We start from the raw sequence: 21,589 nt of genomic DNA on the forward strand, positions 1-21,589 counted from the left end.
GGAAAAAGAGAGATACAGTAAAGTTAAGGTCAACTTCTTCAAAAGCATTGGTTCCTAAGTCTCCTGGAAATCAATCTAAGCTTAGAGTCTAACAAGCTATGGACATTTGTGCTCAGGTGACCTAAACTCATTCTGAGATCCATCTTTCTTCACAAAACCATACCTGTCCCTGCAGCACATAGTGATTGTTGTTCGTGCAAACACAATGTATTGAAATGTGCAACATACTTTTTTGAACTTTCAGTGTCTGAAAACTCCTTTGCTGTTCAGAAATGTTTCCAGTTCGTAAGAGGGAACCACTAGATAATTTACAATGACAGAGTCTCATAAGGTTTTGAAAAGCAGACTTTATTTAATAGGCACGTCATTGCTTTAATAGCACTGGGCTGCACAGCTCGCTTCACCATTCGTAAATGGGGTTTCTTTGATTACATTGCATTTCCTCAGTGTCGGTAGGATTCAAGTAAAAAAGTTACTGCTTTTACTTCTCTATCATTTCTCAAGATGGAAAAAGAACAGTAAACAACTAGCACACAGGAGCAGAATGCAGACAGAACTGCCTGTGACGCAGTAGAAGACAAACTGAATTTTTTGTACTGAACAGTTAAAGCTGCAAGACAACCACACTACATTTGGGAGCTCAAATGGGAGTTTGCAATATGCAGGATAGAGATGAGTGTTGCCTACTAATACATACAATAATGCATTCTTATACTGAGAAACAAATACTGTCCACACAGACAAGAATGAGGGTTTCAAAACAAAACAGCTCACATGAAATTAGCTTCCTTGTTATTTCTGATTATAAAAGTTGTACTCCCTCAGCTGTAAAAGTTAAAGGCCTAAAAGAAATGCACTGCTTACAGAACTCTAAACCTGCAATTTAATCAGCTTTTCCCCCCTATATTACAATCCACTGTGACAAAAGCACAGCATTCTGGATTATTTTTGTAATTAAGAAGTTTACTTGGTTGTTATATTTCTTCCCTGAAAACTCCATTTTAATATTTTATTAAATTCCACCAGTAGAAGCATACAAAATCAGAAATCATGAGAGGAAAATAATATTGCTCTACAAAAGAAAAAAGCATGACTTCTAACATACTTGTAAGAACATTGTAAAAGAAGCGCATATGGCATTGAAACATTTTGAAAATGGATAAATGTTTTGTGAGTTTCAATGTTCTTAGGTTTTACATTCTATTTTTTGAATGGATATTTTCAAAGTTATTATCTTGCGATTTTTTAAAATATATTTTAATATATTTTTCTAGCATTGCATAGGACAGACAACCTAAAACCAACAAGGCAGATATCTAGCGTGCTGCACACTTCAGTATACACCAGTTAGTTACTAGCACTTTACACTGACGGTACCCTACTGTGTTTGTAAAACTTGTTTTTAAATCAGCTTGTCAAAGCTTTTGAGAAGCAATAAGGTGGGTATTTTTAGTGTCTACCACGAATGAGACCAATTACAGAATCAGAGGTCGCTCTCTCCGTACAGTGCTGATGAAAAGGAGGTGTAATCCAGAGCCCCGGGAACAGAGCCTGGGCCGGTGTACGGAGGCATTCTCTTGATGCAGTACTGAGCCTGCTCAGGAGGCAGCTCTCGGCGCAGCTCATCTGCCAGGATATAAGGCTGGGAGGGGGAAAAGCATTGACAATTTCAGTATATATTCTTCAAAGACACAATATATTATTTTTTTTTCTGTAGCTGCGACTAATAAATTTGGACATCCTGCCTGTTTTTTTCCTGAGACCAGATATTTTCCGTGGTAAATTCCATCCCTGATTAAGAGTTGAAGGGGACAAGTCTACCAACAAACTGATTAGGTCAAAATGCAGTCTGGGGGTGTGTGACTGCACATTACCTACCAAGCACTGTGCAGCCACGGGTAGGCTGCTATTGATACAGCTCATCCCTGCAGAGTCAGTATCTCAGCAGTGCACTACTGCCCCTTCTGCAGTGACAGGACAGACACAGGTGGTTCCTGTTAGTTTCAAAGTTCTAATATATGTGTAGTGAAAGATGCATTATTGTTCTTAATGGTTTGCATTTATGATCTGAGGCATACTCTCTGTTAACAGACTTGACATTCCTTAAAATAGCAATGTAATGAAAACCATTTTTTCCTGAGACCTTTTCTGAGACTATCTTCCACATGAATTGCTAGTGAGTACATGTCTGGAATTCAAAATGTGGTCCACATTAACTGAGATCACAAAATCAATACAAACAGGCAGAATGAGAAAATCAATAGAGCGAGCTTGGGCAAATAGACCTGTACTGCTGTGATCTCTCCTTTCTGCACAGCACAGGATTGTTTTCCTGGTAGCACTGCTTATGGTCCTGACTGCTCCACAAGCTCTTGTGTTGCCTTTACACACCCTCTCATCTTCATACACCACTCACCAGTGGATCTGGCAGTGGGGAAGAAAGTATGCCAAATTCAGGAGCTTCCTCCACAAACCCTGTAACTAGGGCCTCCTCTTTCTGGCTCCTTTTGGGATAGGGGTACACCACGTTATATCGCCCTGTTGCATGAGCTGTCTGGTCACAACATGGCTCAGGTAAAGTCTTGTGCAACTGAGCCAGGCTATGTTCTAGAGGCCAAAACTCCCTATCAAAACATCTAGACAACAGCACAAAAGGCAGAATGAGTTCCCCGCTAATCAAGGATGTTGTGTGGAAACAATCTGATGTATATCTATTACAGACCAGTTGTCCAAGTCTTGTCTAAGATGTCTGATTTTGTGTTGGCTCTCTGGGATATGAGGATACATGGACCAAGCCTTGTATTCTGCACCCATTTCAGCTGAGAGTCTTGGTTCCCAGCAAAATAAAAAGGCAAGTGCTTTCTTTGAAGTCTTACAAACTGCAAACAAAGCTTCACTTGAAAGGCTTGCATAAGAAGGGCTAAAGAGGAAAGCTGTTGAATCCTTACAGCCAGCAGCATGGTGACTGACCTTATCCGAAGCCAGGATTCTGAAGGAAGCTATCACTTGCTCAGCCGTGTCTGTGTCTGCTGTTTCTCTGGTCATGAAGTCAATGAAGGACTGGAAAGTGACGGTTCCTTGCCCATTGGGGTCAACCAGAGACATGATTCGGGCAAACTCAGCTTCACCCTTTCACAGAATCCAAAACAAAAACCGGTCACCGTAATATCAATCTCCAGCAGCCTGAACTTCCCATGAACCAGTCGGAACCAATGGTTACTGACCCTTTAAAGCATTTTCCTGACTTAGGAACATCAACATCAGAGTCGATGAAATCCGGGATCTTAAATGCCCACCCCTCTTTTGTAAAAAGGACTGTGCTTTTGAAAACTGTATCCTTTGTCCTAACTACCGAGTATGTACCTTTCAGTTAACTGTCTCCAGCTTCTCTCCCTCCCACCCTCCCTCAATACCTGTTTAACTTGTTTTAACTTAACACTTCATTTTCCACCTCATCCTAAAACTATTGTAAATTTAGGTACCTCACAGGAAGGTGAAACAATATCCCAAGAAGTAGTGTACTTGCAGACCCTCTGAACTAAGAGAGGGAACAATTCTGAAAATTTCATGACAAATACATGACAATTTAACTAAGGATAAATCCTTTTGTTTGGGTGAATTTGGGAGGAAATTTTTAGAATAAATAATTGAAGCAAAGAAAATGCAACTCCCATAGCAAGTTTATGAGAACTAAACAGTATCAAACTCATTCATCATGCAGATAGAAAAGGATAAATTAAAAAAAATAATTTAGTAACTGCTAATTTCAAAGAGCTAATTCAAAGAGCAATGCATTGGACCACGGAATACAGTTTTCAAGTGTCTACTTTTACTGTTAACTTCCCTTTAACCATTTGAAGTTAGAGGAAAAAAAAAAAAAATAATTGTGTAATTATATTAGTATTCTGTCTATTTAAACAAGCTTTAGTGTTGCTGTGGTTAATATTGTAGCTATAAGCAGAATCAGTTGATATTGTTTCTTAAAACTCATACCAAATCATAACCCATTGAAATTAAGCAAGCTCTGAAATCATCATGGTCCATCAATCCATTCTTCCTCTATTGACCAAAACAATGTAAGGAATATAGAAGGGAAGGTTTGAAGAATCCAAGGCAATTTCCAGAGAGATGACGAGTTTAGATCATTGGCATATTGGATCCAGTGCATGAACAGTTTTCATTGATGTTGCCCAATCAGGTCACCAGAATCATCATCAGTTTTAAAGGAGGAAGAAGTAACTAACATATTACACACAGGAAACAGACATTTTCACCACAAAAAGCAATATCAGGGAAGGTCAGGGGAGAGACAAGGGAGAAGAGGAGATGAATGGGACAAGAATACAGAGAACACAACCATGGAAGACAAAGAGAAGGGCAAGGAGAAAAGTTTGTTACTAAACTAGTCAAACTCAGGAGATGCTCAAGCTGCCTTCCCTGATATGAAATGTCTTTGAAAGGTTCTGCTTGGAATCTGTAGTGGCTATAAGTATAGTAAAAAAACAGTCATGTACTTCACTCCAAGGCCAGGGTAGGTACATTATGAGAGCTGTTTGCTGACATATGGGAAATAAGTACAGGGATTTTCTTTCTGACTGCTGGCTGTCAAGACCTGGGCTACAGCAGAGATATGCATACTGGCTTAAAGAATGAGATTTACAAGACTTAGAAGGAGGTCAGTTGAAGACCTTGTATAAAATGAGGTTGCTTATTTTCCAGGCAATAATGTGTCTTTGACATTCTGGACTGAAAGCTAAGTAAACATTAAATGGCATGATGGTAAGAAGGTAACTGTTTCCTCTTGCTGTGATATAATGCAGCGGTTTAGAGAGAATTGTGTCATCCACAATCTGGATAAAGCATAAGAGACCTTGTATTGAGTCTGAGGAAAGAAAAATTGGGAAAAGTCTGAGTGCAAGAAGCATAGGAGCTCCCCTGGGTATCTAGTAGGGTCCAAATAAAACATCTCGAGCCAAGTAAAAGAAACAAACTGCATATAAACCACATAGGAAAATACAGCTTCAAGTGATGCTGACAATCCATCTAATCCAGTTGTTTTCCCAGATGCAGGATCTTTTCAAAGCATTATGACTAATAGACTGGAGTTTAAACACACAATCTCTTTGGCTGTTATATTGGCCTGTTTGAAAACAGAATTATATCAGTTTCCTCTACCTGCAGGTCATTTCCAACCTGTCCTAGACTGATGAGGCAGGCTTTAAATTCATCAGACTGTAGATTGTGAGACTCGTCCTAGCATCCCATCACAGGTCATGCATTTGGGAAGGTGGAAGGAAAGAAAGAAAAGTCACAGATCAGGTTAGTTGGTTAGTAAAGAACATTCTACTCTTGTATTACTAATCACATTTTTACAGAATTTCATGGAAATGTATGTCAGCATATTGCAATGAATTACCTGAAAAGTGCACAGTTTTTGCAGTTGCATGCTTTAGTGTTTTTCTTAGTGAAAGAGGGTCCTCACTTCAACTAACGAGTTACAACTCTGCTTCCTCCACAGGGTTTGTTTTGGTTTTTTTAAACGTTTTTGCTGACAAGGCAGTTTTAATTCTGTTGAACTGCCATTTGCTTCCTTCATTTTCTATTGTCATGCTTTGTATGTGAGATGCAATAAAAATATCACTGAATCTGGGCAAAACATATTTTCCCTACTCAATTACTATTACTTCACTCTTAATCTGATAATATTACTTAACATAATATACATATCTCAAAAGAGAGAAGTACAAAATAAATTTTCAATTGGCAATTTATTTTCAGTTATCTGTCTTCTTTAATAATCTATACATTCAGGTTTTGCTTTGAAAACTGACTTTTAAAAAGCCACCCTGAATTCCAGGTTGAGTGTCTTCTAGTAACACCTCATCAAACTGAACTAATTTTTTCTTTCTTTTTTTAACCAATACTTTTTTCTATTTTGCAGGTTAAAAAACTCCCACTAAATTCTTAAAAACAGACTGGCTTATCTTTTTCTTCCTGTTCATACACAATGTGTACTATCAGAGGGGTACTTTAGACTGAGTTAGCATAAATACAATTAAAAAGATGTTCTAAGATGAAAAATTATTACCCTTATTGATTTTACAGTCATTTTGGAAAAGTTCCAAGTTTTTCTGTCTGCTACATATTTACCTGCTAGATGAATAATTTATTTTTAAAAATTTCTACATAGCTATGCATAAGTAAAATTATAGGAGTTTTAACAAATGCACTGGGCTTATTCAATATACTAATAGGATGAAGTGGTGCTTTATTAAGTTAATAACACCATGCATTTTTGAAATATCATGCTGTTATTGACTCCCTCTGTGTCAACATCCACCAGATCCATAAAGGGAAGATGAAAAATAACAGCGGGAAGTCAATGAAGAGAAAAAAAGCAAAGTTACAAATCTGGAGCAGTATTTAGTTAAAAGCCATAATCACAGTAAACTTTTTATCCTTTAATATTTCCATTTTATAGGATAATTCCTGCTACAAAGCATTCAAAATGGCTTATTTTATCACTCTGAAAATGTTAATCTAGATTGCTTTAAAACTTTCAAAAAAACATCCTGGAGACAGGCTATGGCAGGTCACACCAGGGGTGAAGTTATTTCTAATTTACCTTATTTCTAAAGCCAAAGATACTATTGTGTGACTGCAAATAAAATTATATAAAAATGGGCACTAAGAGCCAAGCCCTGTCATCCATCTCTAGCAGCTGTTGGTAGAGGACTATGAGCTACTTGACTCCTCTGGGGGGTCGGTGGTCGGTGTGTGCATGAGCTCACTATCCTGGCACAAAGGGCAGATGGAAGTAAGAGGACAGCACATCTACCAAGAAACCATTTTCTTTGGGAGAGAAGTGCAGTGGTTGTGCTGGAGCTCAGAACTGTCATCTGGTTAAGTGGGACTCCCTAGTGAGTGTCCAAGTAGTTGTGCCAAGTGCTATAGCAGGTTCTCACATTCTAGTAGTGAAATTTTCTTTTCTAAGCTCCATCGTATGTGGCCTAAAAAGGCATCTTTGCCTTTAGCAGTATATCAGAGTTTCAAGGGATTCAAGATGTGTTTGGTAATTAAGGCATAGATCAAGCCCATGCAAAGGCTTTCTCATTCAAAAATAGCTCATGCTATTTATTTTTATTGTTTGTAGAGCAACATTAGGCACTGAAATTCGTTTTTTAAAGCATATAAATAACTTTGCTTTTTTCATCTTTTCCTGTCAATACAAAGTAAAACACTGTAAACTCACTTCACGTTTTATTATTAGTCCCCAGAAATCTTTTCCCTCCTCCTTGTGATTTATATTTGGCCTTATAAAACAAGTGAGCTTCTGAGTCAAACTAATCCATTCTTAAATATGTCCTTCATTTTCCTGAATGCTAATTGACTTGCATAAGGCCTGAATACGTGGTTCCTTTAATAGGGAGCTGTTGTTTTTTCTGTTAGTAAAATATAGGGTGGTATGATGCTATTGTTCATCATGCAGACCTCCTACTTGAAATCTGCAGTTTGCACAAAAATCAATAGTAGAATATGTTAGCAGCCATTAGGATATTGCAGGCAGAGCAGCTGCAGATATTTTCTCACATACTTCGCGATCTTATTTAGAATTTACTAAATATACTTAATATGAAAAAGGAATCCCTGCATAAAAAGACTTTAAAACCAGTGACTGACAATGTGTCTGTGTGGTGTCCCAGTTTGGCTGCATACCATTATTCAGCTATGCACCATTTTGAACACTTCTAAGCTGCTTCTGTGATTCAGACATTGTGTCCCACTTTCTCTTTTTTAGTCTGTGCAGTCACATTAAGGAAGGAAATAGCAGCACTGCTGAAGATTTATATTTATACCTACAACTAGACCATGCCCTCAGGCACAGCCTCCAGCGAGGAGTAACGGGAAAGCAGCGGCATCCTCAGGAATAACCTCTGGGGTACCTGCGTGAGTACCTGCCTTTTGGCAACACAAGAGGGCTGTCCCCTTGACCCAAGGGAGAGAGCATATTTACCTTTACAAAGGTGACTGGTAAAGCTTTCTGTGCCAGCACATCTCTGCTGGTGAATGCACTGAAAGAAACAGAACTCTTCTTGCCCCTGTAATTCTTACATGCACGGTGCCCACTTACTAATGCCATTTTGAGAATCAGGGACATGTAGCCCTCCCCCAAAAAAGTTGTAAAATGCTGAAGAGCTTTCTTTCAAATATTTGAGATGTAGAAGATATTTAAAACTATTCCCCCAATTATTTATTAAAACTATTCCCCCAATTATTAATATATTTATTAATACGTGCAGTATTAAGCCACGTAATGGATTATGAACTGGAAGATTTTTATTTTTTTAATACATTCTTCCTGGGGAGGAAGATAGAGGTTCCTTCCATAGACTTATAAGCAAAGAAAGTTGTTTTAGAAGCACTCTATAAAACGTTAGATTTATGTGTACCCAAAAAGCATTCTTTAAAAGGGGGGAGTACTCTGCATATTAGTACTTTGCTGACATCCTCAACACAGACTGAGAGTCAAACATTAAGAAATCTTAAATTGGAGAAATGCCACAGAAGTCAGAGCTATAGCATGCATAAATGATTCTGTTGTGCTTAGATATTTAAAGCCTCCTTGTCAGAGACCATATTAATTTTTGGGATCCTCTCTGGCTATTCATCCTTGTGAACAGCAGTCCAGTTCTTTCAGTGTATTTTTTAAACTGCATCAAGCATTCAGATATGCTGCTAAGTGCAACAAAATTTTTACATATACTGTTAATTCCATCTGACATGGAAAAGACAGTATTTTTCATATTAGTGCTTATGTATAGATAATCCAGTTTAATTTTCATTTCTATTTAAGGAAGTCAAAACCATAAAAGAATCCATTACTGTCTTCTCTGTCTAACTTCCTAGTTTAAAGTCTTCATTATTTTGTGTAAGCTGACATGACTGAAGCACCCTGAGTTTCCTTTATTCACCAACACTAAATATTTGTGTGTGCAAGGACATAGGAAAGATAGAAAAATGAAAATCGAGCCTGCTTTTTTCAAACATGTTTGTTCAGTATCTCCTTCTAGCCTATGTAGATTGAGTTGCATCTGTCCATTAAGTAACAGTGCAATTTAATCTGTATAAGATTCTCTTTTATCAGTGTTTCTGCTTTCTGGCCCCTGCAGAAAGCCTGGCTTGATGGCTGAGTGGTTTTAGAGCTTACTTTCTTCCTTTCTTTAACTTGCTTATGCTACAGAGAACATAACTGTTGCACTGTCAGAAGTCCTCCTAGACTAGTTTCCCATGTCTGATGCTGATGGAAGGGGTCTACTAAAGAGGCCATTTGTAGAAGGGTATTTCCCTTACATAATCCTTCCAGACCTCTCTTTAAAGGCCATTGGATTATATCTGAAATCGGGGAAGGCAAGGTCTACAGCTAAACTTGCAGTCTGGGCCCAGGTTATTGAGGCCATAGCAAATGAGGATGAATCATGAATGATAGAGGAATTATGTGTCTCCTTATGCCTCTGACCCAGCCACTCAGGCTTCCTGCAACAGAAGCCAGGGCAGAAGGAGCACAGCCTGAAGCCATGAGTCATTATAGCCTGAGGAAAGGAAAGAGTCAGAGATAGGTAAGAATCTAGGAGCTGGGAACCAATTTTTGTGTTACACATTATTGTCGTAGCCCATCTCCAGTGTGCTGCCAGCTGGGTGGCATGATCACCCTCTTCCAGGTCATGCAGACTTTCCTAAGGCCTTGTTCTATTGTATCCTTTGGTATCTCAGAGTCTTATTGCATCTGCAAAGCCTAAAAATCCATAACAATAGGGCCGGTTGGTGTAGGATTTAGCTTTTCCCTTCAAGACATTGTGAGGTACCAAGAGATGGCCATAGTATCTCCTCAGCCACTAAACCAGCCTTGCTGCAAGTGTGCCAGAGAACTCATCTGTGAACTACAAAGGTACAGGGATCCTACAAATAGCCATCCAGTGTAAGATATACCAGGATTCAGTCACCTTTCTTCCTTATTTTTAGGGAGCTGTCAAGTCTTTGTGCAAAGTTCTTGGTTTCCTTTAATGGGGTCTCTCAAATACTGGCGTGTAATTTATCCAGGGCTGGTACTCAGACTGCTTTTAATAGCTCTAATTGCTCAGTTATCTGCTCCAGTGCATTGGGAAAGCCAATTAGTATGCTACATCCTTCCACCCCAGGAAATTTATCTCTGTTTCTGTGATGTTATCTTCTGCTTCCTTAGAAAATACAAAACAAAAAAATAATTATGCTGCACTAGGACCACATTAAGATTTTTCCATAAAATTCTTTCCTGGTTCCTGTGTAGCTAACTTCCTTATGCTTGTGTGTTTCTTCAGAAAGCAGAGGTTTGGCAATTCTGTTCTTCTTTCAAAACAGTTAAGGGTATTCTAAAGAATATTTAGCAAACTAAGACTGTCAGTACCCAATGGATATCAAGTGCAAGTGCAGGTGTGGGTAACCAGTTTGAGTAGAGCCGGACAAACGGGATGTCAGTGAAAAGAAAGTGGCATTTTGCTAAAGCCTGAAATGATTTGAAGAAGCTGACTCACGTGATAACAAATTATAAGTCAAGAGTTATGCACAGACTGCTAAGTACAGCAGTCTGTACTGGTAAAAAGACAACAGCTTGGTGCTGCATTATGGTAACCTTTTTTCAGTCCTTGAACTGCGAACTTGGTTTTGAAGGTGGTTCCATGTGAGCTCAGAGCCATCAAAGCTAGCTCACGTACAGATTGTTCTCCAACTGGGAAATTCAGATCCCTATCTGCATGTATTTTGCTATTGTCTCTATTAGTAGTTATCTTTTTAACCCTCTGACCATGAATACTGCATAACTTATAGAGGTAAGTTTCTTCACGGTAGTGTTTTCCTTCCTACTTTTTTATTCATCAATATTTAGATAACTGAAAAAAATAACAGTCTCTTATTTCCCACATGCAGCCAGAAAAATAAAGGATATTCCTGGACAGCTATCAGTGCCCCTACAAATATATTTCTAGGAAGGTAAATTGTGATTCAAAGAAACAAAAACCTGTAATCCAGATTACATCTGAATTAATTAAGATGTAAGCAAACAGTAAGTACATAGAACATGCTGTACTATCTTAAAATAAAGGGCATGGGTTTTGCCAAAACACATGGATTTATTCAGTTCTAGTTGTTATTTGAACAAATACTAAACCATATTAGCACAACTATAATTCTGCATTACATTTAAAGAATAAAAATTAATCTTTAATTTATCTGTACAATGCTATTAGGTTGTGTGGGTCCCTGAGCAACCTGACCTAGTGAATGTCATCCCTGCCCATGGTGGGGGTGTGGAAATAGATGATCCTTAAGGTACCTTCCATCCCAAGCCATTCTATGACTTTATAAGGCTGTAAATTCTTTCTTAACTGATCTCTTTCTTTGACCTTTAAAAAGTGCCCATTGCTACTGCATTTGCAGTTTTTTAAAAAGGCTTACATTTGGAATGAGAAGAAACTCACTTTCAGGAAGAATAAAGATTGCTAGTTGAGAAAAAGCAGGAGTACTGTACCCTGTCAAAATGATTGAATGATGCTCTGAAGTCATTCATCTGTTCCTGGGTGATACCCTTGGCATCTCTTGTGAGGATCTGAGTCTCAACCTCGTTGATAGTTCGAGCAATGGTGGTAAGCAGGAGCTCCCATCCAACGCGGATGTGCTATGAGAGGGAAAATACTGATTTATTAGAGAATCAAATATATTCTTCTGAGAGTATAAAAAGTACCACAAGAAAAAAATCAGCTCTAAGTATTTATGTGATACATTTTCCATACCACTAGCTCTGTATAATGACCAAGGATCATTAAAAATAAAAACGGCCTTCAGAAAAATACAGAACTAGTTTCTAAAATGGGTGCTTCTTCACTAAAAGTGAAAATAAATGAAAATAAAACAAGTCTTATGAGATTATCATAAAACCTGCCAAATTTCATCCTTTGTGGCAGTATCTTCGTATCAGGGAAGGTAGTTACACAGCAGAAGAGGGCAGAGTCAACTAACAAGTACAAAAGGGAGTAAATGTCTACCTCCATAGTATAGTTGGTGTGCTTGTTGTCAAACACCAGGGCTTCTTGTATAAGCTGATGATCTCCTTCCAGTTTGTCAATGTTGTGTTTATAATTAATGATATTGTGCTCATATTGCTTCAGCTGATTCATCTGGTCCTCCAAAGGCCCTGTCATTTCAATAGAACTGCGGGCGATTTCCTGTCAGAAGAAACAAAGACACCCCCCAGTCCCGCAAAATTTAAGCTTCAGATTTGCTAATTTGACAAACTTTAACATAAATACATTGTATTTTCATACTAAGGAGCAATAGTAATAAAACATTCAAACAGTGGAGATGAGAAATTTTACTGTAGAAAACACATTTCAAAAGAAATGTGGCACATTTATATCTGGAATCAGTACTGAGACCCCAGTGATCTTAGTATCTTTTCTACAAAAAGCATAAGCTAAACAGTGATTGTTTAGTGATTAATTTTTCAAAGCTGAACCTCCTGCTCACCATCAAGGTACCACTTGTACAAGCTTCCACAGTTTTAAAAATCATCTTAACAGGTGTTACAGAGTTCAGGATCAAACACCTGATAAACTACCACGGACTTTGCTGTTGCCCTGCGTATAAAGTAGAGATACAAAATTATAAACCACTTTGTTCATCATCTTCTGCATGAGAGTCTGACACGCACCTCCATCTTGGTCTGGATCCACGGCCCGATGACATTGGCCTGAGCAGCAAACTGGCGGCGCAGGCGCTCGTTGGCGTGTTGGCGGGCTAATTCCTCCTGCAAGGATTGATCCCTCTGAGGCACCAGCTGCTTCACCTGTTACAGTGGGAAGGTACTCAATGTGAGTAGGCACAATCGAACAGTTTAAAAATAAAGGGAACAAATAAATCTGCAGTGACTAATTTTTGTTATTGGCCTAAAGGTCGATATCAGAAGAACAAGCCAGAATCATGATCACTATTTTATTTACAAATTCTTTGCTAACATAAGAAATCGATAACATGGTCTTGGGCAGCCTGACCAGAGAGACTGAAATGAAGAGAGAAGAAATTCTCACCTCTGGCTGGATTCAAGTTCAAGACAATTATTTCACTTGAACTGCAGGTAGAACAGTTACTTTGTTTTCCTTTTGAAATATGCGTGATTTTACAGTCTCTAAGTAATTGTTCTAAGAACAGCTGGTGCAAAACATTTTATTTGAGCACAGCCATTATGATAGGATAACATGAGACATGTTCTGTTCCATCATGTGTATCTGAAGTGCAAATGCTTTTGTTTGGCTTACCCTTCTGAATTGCCCAGGGAGATTCTGACCTTAGTCCTTACTGCTTGGTTTTTATAGTCCATTGAGGGTGTGTTCTTGTCCACATAAGTTTATGTAATTCTACACTCTACACAATAATTTACCTTCAGCATATTATCCGTCTTGGTTCCTAATTAAATAAAGTTTGTGGTATTGCTCTAGGAGCCCCTCTTTCAACACTCTCCAGTAATTTTCAGTTGCCAATACCAATTTCAATCTAATTGTATAGAACATTAGGGGTCCCAAAAATGCTAATTTTATATAACATTTATGAAAAGCAGCACCTGGGTAGAAAAGACCCACAAACTACTGCTTATACCAAGAGAAAGAATACAATAATTTTCTCTTCTTTTAACAGCACCCTCTGGCCAGCCACCAGCTCTGCATTAGCCTCAACACATGCTTCTCTTGCCCTGCCAAAAGCCAAGGAGGACTTAGGTAATACTGAGTGATGGGAGCAAGGGATATTGTGAAGTGAGCCTGGCAAACAGAAGGGGTAGCATAAGGTACTGTAGAAAGTTCATTCTGGCATTTGATGATCTAGAATAATTTAGAGCTTTATTTTAAAGTTCTCTGAATATTCTCAGTATTCCTAAACTAGAACACTGTGTTACAATGTCCGTTATGTATTTAGCATACATTACCTTTTCCCACTTGCTGCGAATCTCGTCGACAGTAACAGTGCTGTAAGGATTGGTTGCACTTATTCTCATGCTGTAACTCTGGATAACTTTTTCAACTTCATTCTGGATCGACAGTATGGCCTGTCTTTCACCATCCGCCTCTGGCAAAGTTGCTTTAAATTGATCGTGTGCAGAGATCAAACTCTAAAATCAGAAACAGAGAGGGGAACCATGAAAATTTTAACTTTCTTCCAACATCTGGAACATGTGCTGTAAATAAACACAGCTCCTCTCTCAGCCTCTCAAACATCCTGTCTACATGTATCTGTAGATACAGGAAATAATACATTTAGATACATAAATGTGACAGCCATCACGGACTTTATCAGTAAAATTGCTTCTTCCATGACCTCTGGAATATGTTTTCATACCAACAAAGACCTCTATTTATAATAGAGCAGACATGGCCCATCACAAAGAAAATGTCAAGACAGATAGGGGTATTTTTCTTTACAAGTGTTCTACTCTCCCAGAAGGAAAGTCTTCCTTTCTTGTTTTCCCTATGACTTGAAGCAAAAAAAACATTTACCTGAATTTCCTCTATACTGTGAACAATAAACATGTCCTGTAGGTCTTCCATAGCACCTTCCATCCAGTTGTTGAAAGGAGCAGCTCTTTTGGCAAACTCCAGGTGAAGCTGATCGATTGTTTCAAGCAATTTCTCCGTCCTCTGTACAGGTTGGGAAAAGTACATTCCTTTGTTACTAGGGCAAGTGCTCCACACAACACACATACCCACCCATGCACAAAGTCATGCCTTGTCTTTTCAAAAGCATTTGATTGCACTGACTGATTTCACCACCTGCTTTGAGGATTCCCACTCAAGGCAATAGGACTAATTGCAGTATAGATACTGTCATATATCTAACACATTAAAAGGGGTGAATGTATGCCTTTGAAGTATAACTACTGATATTTTAAGTATTTTTGTTGGGATCTATCTGCAAATGAATTTAAATCTGCTAATCTCGATATAGTAAATTTAGTAATTTCCTGTAAGTACAAAAAGGAAGAGTTAGACATATGTTTTCCACCTTGGCATACATGTCTGTGACTTCCTCTTTTCCTAAGAAACAAGGTTTTGGAAAGTAACTCAGTGCTTTTGAATACTTACTACAAAAAAATTAACCCACTGCTGGCCAGATAAGTATGCAAGACTGCAAATTCAGACAAGGATGAAAAAGTATGTAACCAAGGGCTTTTGTTAGCCTTGCTGGACATCATATTCCCACAGAGTGGTGCTACAAACCACATGCCACGTGTTGCTGCTTTAGAACTATCCCTGGCAGCTGAGTACTGTCAAGTCTGCTCTGAGCAATACAATCTGTTTGCAAATGAAATCACACAAAGATGAAATGGAGATCTGAGGAAAGGGTTTGGATTCCAAAGTGGATGCTCAGTGGCACCATTTCCAGATCTGAAATAAACGGTTCATTTCCCCCTCCCTGCCTCAGCTGAGCTGCTGATTATTGTTACACGGTTTACCTCCAGTGCCTCTCTCCTTTTCTGAGTGAGTGTTCCCAGGCTGTCCCATTGGTCGCATATCTTTTGGCATCTATCATTGACACTTGCAGCATCGTGGTAGTCTAGTTCACTAAGAAAGAGTGAAGACAAAAATCTGTGTGACTTTCTGAAAGACAGGAGCAGTTGCACTGTCCACATTTCCACAGGCCCTCAGTAGGTCTTCCCCTCCTTTTTTGCAATATTTCTCCTCAAGGCAAGCAAGTGTTGCAGTATAGGAATGTGTGATCTAGACATTCAGCATTTTAAGAAGCACAGCACAGGAACAGGATCAATCTCCTCTGTTGTGAGAAAAATCAAGTATCCATCTGTGACATCCAGGTATTAAAAGACAATTAAGGTGTCTAAGCATCTTTGTCTTAGCTATTCCTGTGGCACAAGCAATTTGATCTCCTGAAGACCATCATGCTCCAGTCTGGGTGTTTATCAAGTTTCTGAAGATTGGTACAGTTTTAAATTAATTGCCCTGAAATATATATATTTTGTTCTAAATAATCCAACGATCCTTTCAATCCTTATATGCTCTGAAAATATTTAACTGAGAAATAAACCTCAGGTTGCATTCAAAGCATAATCTATCTCACAGGCCTGGCAATACTAATAGGGGCTGCCCAGATCTGAGAGCAATTTTCATCTTCCTTTTCAGGAACTCCTCACAGAGCTACACCATAGAACAGGCTAGTTCAGAGGACAGGGATCTTCAGACCTACATATGCCACCAGCATAAATCAGTGCACCCACAAAGGATGTGGCAGTTACCATTGCTTTTTCACCTACTTAATAGGTTATATTATCCTGATAGAAAGAATTTACTACTGTGCTTGAGACTGGAATAAATTTTTAAGGCTCTGTACTGAGATTCTGCGCTGAGTCTGCCTCAAACTGAATTTTTTATTTCGGTGGCAGATAATACCTATCCATAATACAATACATGTGTTTGACACTTTGGAAACTCACTTTTATCAGTATATCACCATTCACTGAATTCAGCTCTTGGCTGCTCCTTGAGGACACTTTGCCCAGTACTAAGCATTGCAGAGATTGTGATTATGTGACACATGGCAATATGAAGCTCGAATAAGACAGTAAATGCAGATAGAATTTTTTCCCTTTTTTTGAGTATTCTTCCCTAGGCAATTTGTGAGAAGACTGTACAGGTCACACTGCCAATAACAGAGAGAATCACAGAGGACAAAATGAGAACAGAGGCAGTTTTCCTCTGTGAAGCCAGAGGCCAGAAGCCAGAAGCTCAGTAGGCCAGAGGCAGTGCTCATGCTTCCTCCACAGAGCAAACTGATTTGGGATGAAGCTGAGAAGTATGTGAAACATTCTGTTTAAAAGAGGCTTCAGATGCACTGCAATCAATTGACTGTTGAAAGTGAAGAACGCTAAAACAGGTAAAAACAAAATACCAGAACAGAATCACAGAAACACAGGAGGGGTCAGGTTGGAAGGGACCACAGTGGGTCATCTGGTCCAACCTCCCTGCTCAGGCAGGGTCATCCGAGAGCACATTGCACAGAATTGCTGGTTCTTGAATATCTGCAGTGAAGGAGACTCAACCTCTCTGGACAATATATTCCAGCGCTCAGTCACCCTCACAGTAAAGAAATTCTTTCTCATACTCAGATGGAACTTCCTGTGCCTCAGTTTCTGTCCTTTGCCTCTTGTCCTGTTGTTTGGCACCACTGAGGAGAGCCTGGCTCCATCCTCTTGACACCCTCCCTTGAGATACTTAGAGACACTGACGAGGTCCCATCTCAGTTGTTTCTTCTGAGGGCTGAACTGGCCCAGCTCCCTCAGCCTTTCCTCATAAGAGAGATGCTCCAGTCCCCTAATCATCTTTGTAGCTCTCCGCTGGACCTGCTCCAGGAGCTCCACGTCTCCCTTGTACTAAGGAGCCCAGAACTGGACACAGCACTCCAGATGTGGCCTCACCAGGGCTGACTAGAGGGACAGGATCACCTCCCTCGACCTGCTGGGTCTTCCTAATGCACCCCAGGATACCACTGGCCTTTTTGGCCACCAGGGCACACTGCTGGCTCATGGACAGCTTGTTGTCCACCAAGACCTCTAGATCCTTCTCCACAGAGCTGGTTCCCAGCAGGTCAGCCCCTAGACTGTGCTGGTGAAGGGGATTATTTCTTCCCAGCTTCAGGACCCTGCATTTGCCCTTGTTGAACTTCAGACAGTTCTCCTCTGCCTAATTCTCCAACCTGTCAAGGTCGTGCTGAAGGGCTGCACAGCCCTCTGAGGTGTTCACCCACTCCTCCCAACTTTGTGCTGTCAGCGAACTTGCTAAGGAGGCATCATCCCCTCCATCCGAGTCACTGATGAACAAGGTAAACAACTCTGGGCCCAGTATTGAACCATGTGGGACATCACTAGTGACAGGAATCCAACTAGACCCTGTGCCTCTGATTATGACTCCCTGGGATCTGCCATTCGGGCAGTTCTCAATCCACCTCACTGTCCACTCATCCAGTCCACACTTCCTGGGGTTGCCCATGAGGATGTTGTGAGACAGTCTTGAAAGCCTTGCTGAGGTCAAGGTAGACAATATCCACTGCTCTCTCCTCATCCATCCAGGTAGTTTCCTCTTCATAGAAGGCAATCAGATTGGTCAAGCATGATTTACCTGACTACTGCTGATCACCTTCTTGTCTTCCATGTGGGTGGACGTGGTCTTCAGAATACGACACTCCATCACCTTTCCAAGGATTGAGGCAAGGCTGAGTGACTGGGAGTTCCCCAAGTCCTCCTTCTTGCTCTTTTTGAAGACTGGGGTGACATTTGCTTTCTTCCAGTCCACAGGCACCTCTCCTGATTACCATGGACTTTCAAGGACAATTGTGAGTGGCCTCGCTATGGTGTCCACCAGCTCCTTCAGCACTTGTGGGTGCATCCCATCAGGGCTGATAGACTTGTAGGTGTTAAGTTTGCCTAGGTGTTCTGTAACCCAATCCTCCTAACAATTTTAAAAAATAACAAAACCAACCCAAAATTGTGAAACTAAACTGTTTTATGTACAGACAAAGCTGCCAGCAAGTCGTACTATAAAAAGGCTCCTTAATACAAAAACTTGCTTCCTCCTTTGGATCAAGCCTCTTCATTAGCCTTCAAGGGATGCAACAAAAGCCATCTATCTGCTAAGAAATTTTAAGTCAGGAGCATGGAGTTTTGGATGAAACAGGCTGAGATTTATTTTCCTGCTCTGAGTTTCTGGCTGGGAGTTGGTTTTTTTTCATTACAACATATCAAGATTATTAGACGATGTTCCCGAGAGAGCAAATTTTATTTTTGCTTCAATGGATCGCTTATTTCCTTTTGTCAATTAGGATAAGGGCAGGTCCTTCCATGAAAGTGAGGGACTGATTTTACCAGCCCCAATCAAAGTCTTGGAAGGTAATGTGCCACGTTCCTCCACCAGCTCTGCTAGGGAGGTTCAGTCATTGCCCATAAGATCTCTGCTATCCTGTTTCTTCCAGGGATATGTGCTGTGGACAAATAGGTAAGAGAATAACATCAAAACAACTTTTAAAAAGGGCCCTGGTGGATCAAAAATTGTAAGTTAGATTACCAAGTGGTATTAGTGTAGGTCCACTATCCCTCTAGGCCTGCTGCTGTTTACTTCAAATAAGTGTATTTATTATATGTGTCAAAGAACATTTTTCTGTTCAAAGAATGAGTAGAAACAGAAATAACTCATAGGAGACTAATTACTTGGAAATAAAACACATGCTTACATTCCTTGTCCTATTAATTTTTATATCTCTCTCAACACTGAAGAGACTAGATTTCACATTTTGTGAAAAGTTTTGCTTTGCAGTACATGAAGTACTGCTGCACATGTGTTTCAGACCTTCTAAGAGAACATTAATTTCTGTTTGTTTGGTCATTTGAAATCTACGGCCTTTGGAATTAATATTCATTAAGTTATTCCTATTGATCTTACTAATAATTCAATCTTATAAGTCAAAAATTAAAAATTTAGTCAATTTTTGACCTGATCCAGAGAAGCGCTTAAGTATGAGCTCACTTTAGGAACCGTGAGAGTGTCACAAAAATAACCCACTGAGCAATATGCTTTAGCACTGCTTCAGAACAAGGCTCATGTTAACCATGCACGTAAGCACAATTTGAGCCTAGGTCTCCAGAACCAAAAAGACTCTCCAAATTACTGTTACAGATAGTAGTCTGCTTAGCTGAAATTAAGTTGCTTATACTAGAAATTATGGGTACACAAGAAAATGCATTCCAAAAGTTTTACCTTGATGATTGAAAATATTGAAATAAGCACACAAGATCACAAATTAACATGGCTTTTCCTAGAACAGCTCACTCAAGTGAGCATTTGCTATGTCATAAATGGCAAATCTCACTTTAGAAATGCCTGGCTTCTTTCAGCCTTATGTATAGCCCTATCCAAGCCCTGTCATGACTCTTTGCCAAGGAATATCTAAGTCTATGCAGGCTGGGAATCTTATAGCAGCATCCTGGCTGGAATCACCTGTTTGCCTACACGCATAAATCATTTATCTAAACAGCACCAAACAACAAGCTTGTGGCAACTTCAACTTTAGGCACACAGTGGACTGAGCTGCTGCAGCAGAAGACACCAGAACAGTAGAGTTCAAGGTTATGCAGTAATTGTTTTCCTTTGAAATAGCAAAGTTGGGCATCCAAAAGATTGAGTAAATCAAAATATGGAGGTGTACTGAGTTGGAATTTAGACACAGATGCTGATGATTTCTGTAAGGGCCTGATTCAGTGATGAGGACAAAAAAATATACCCACACTTAGTGTGTGTAGTGCAAATGCACATTTCTTAGCATTCAGATATTCAGATATTAATCCTTCTTTAAAATTATGAACAAAGAAAGAAATTAGCATTTTCCTCCATAATTTCACTGTGAGAAGAATGATGTATAAATAATTTAAATCAATATTTAAATAAAAGCTGCCTATCTGCTTGCAGCCAACGATAAAACCTGACCTTTAAGACCTTTCATTCAGTGTTCTCCAAGGGCATTAAGCCTAACTGAGCTACTGAGTCACGGTGAAAATCAGGCACTGATAGCCCCATTGTATGGAGAAGCAGAGAAGTCAAATTAGAGCACCTCTAAAATGCAATCAGCTTTCAGCACCTTTGCAGCCCAGGCCACAAATAACTTGTTTAACTTCACACAGCAAATTACTGAAACAACTGAGAAGAGACAATCCCAAAATAGATAGGATACAGTGTTCACTGGCGTCACCAGAGGTAAAGGACACAGGGTTCTAAACACTGGTAAGCAGATGCTCCACTACGTATACTACATTCCTAAAGTTTCTCATAACTCATGAAGCTGGAACTGAATTAACAATGATTAGGTGTTACAGAAACTTCCTTTAGTATAAAGAGAAACAAATCCTGGGGCAATCCCAACCACAAATACAGGCTGGGCAGAGCATGGATTGAGAGCAGCCCTGGGGAGAAGAACTGGGGGATGTTGGTTGACAAGAAGCTCAACATGACCCAGCAATGTGCACTTGCAGCCCAGAAGCCAACCGTGTCCTGTGCTGCATCAAAAGCAGTGTGGCCAGCAGGTCAAGGGAGAGGATTCTGTACCTCGACTCTGCTCTTGTGAGACCCCACCTGGAGTGCTGCATCCAGCTCTGGGCACCCCAATATAAAGACATGGACCTGATGGAGCTGGTCTAGAGGAGGACTGCAAAGGCGATCAGAGGGATGGAGCATCTCTCCTAAGAAAACAGGCTGAGGGAGTTGGGGCTGTCCAGCCTGTAGAACAGAATGTTCTGAGGAGACCTTATTGCAGCCTCCCAGTACCTAAAGGGGGCCCAACAAGAGAGCTGGAGAGGGACTTTTTAAAAGAACAAGGGGGAATGGCTTTAAACAGAAAGAAGATAGGTTTAAACTGTATATTAGGCAGAAATTCCTTACTGTAAGGGTGATGAGGCACTGAAACAGGTTGCCTGGAGCAGCTGTGGATGCCCCATCCTGGAAGTGTTTAAGGCCAATTT

General features: G+C 39.8%; 1 protein-coding gene across 5 annotated transcripts in view; it reads right to left on the reverse strand.

Moving 5' to 3' along the window:
• Positions 1 to 327: 327 nt before the first annotated feature.
• ACTN2 (actinin alpha 2) overlaps positions 328 to 21,589 on the reverse strand; it is an 84,146-nt gene continuing 62,884 nt past the window's right edge. For 2 of the 5 annotated variants that reach the window (XM_050315516.1, XM_050315512.1), the window contains 10 exons: positions 15,530 to 15,638; positions 14,574 to 14,714; positions 14,006 to 14,188; positions 12,740 to 12,874; positions 12,075 to 12,254; positions 11,561 to 11,707; positions 5,176 to 5,253; positions 3,994 to 4,059; positions 2,971 to 3,129; positions 328 to 1,642 (listed from right to left, as the gene is read on the reverse strand). In XM_050315516.1, the coding sequence (XP_050171473.1) occupies positions 1,484 to 1,642; positions 2,971 to 3,129; positions 3,994 to 4,059; positions 5,176 to 5,253; positions 11,561 to 11,707; positions 12,075 to 12,254; positions 12,740 to 12,874; positions 14,006 to 14,188; positions 14,574 to 14,714; positions 15,530 to 15,638 (1,357 nt within the window). In that variant the 3' untranslated portion in view covers positions 328 to 1,483. The remainder of the gene's footprint in view (positions 1,643 to 2,970; positions 3,130 to 3,993; positions 4,060 to 5,175; positions 5,254 to 11,560; positions 11,708 to 12,074; positions 12,255 to 12,739; positions 12,875 to 14,005; positions 14,189 to 14,573; positions 14,715 to 15,529; positions 15,639 to 21,589) is intronic. The other 3 variants (XM_050315514.1, XM_050315513.1, XM_050315515.1) reach the window with 3 other exon arrangements.

This window comes from Myiozetetes cayanensis, unplaced genomic scaffold, assembly GCF_022539395.1.
Source record: "Myiozetetes cayanensis isolate MyiCay16 unplaced genomic scaffold, myiCay2020 scf2-11, whole genome shotgun sequence".
Taxonomy (NCBI): Eukaryota; Metazoa; Chordata; class Aves; order Passeriformes; family Tyrannidae; genus Myiozetetes; species Myiozetetes cayanensis.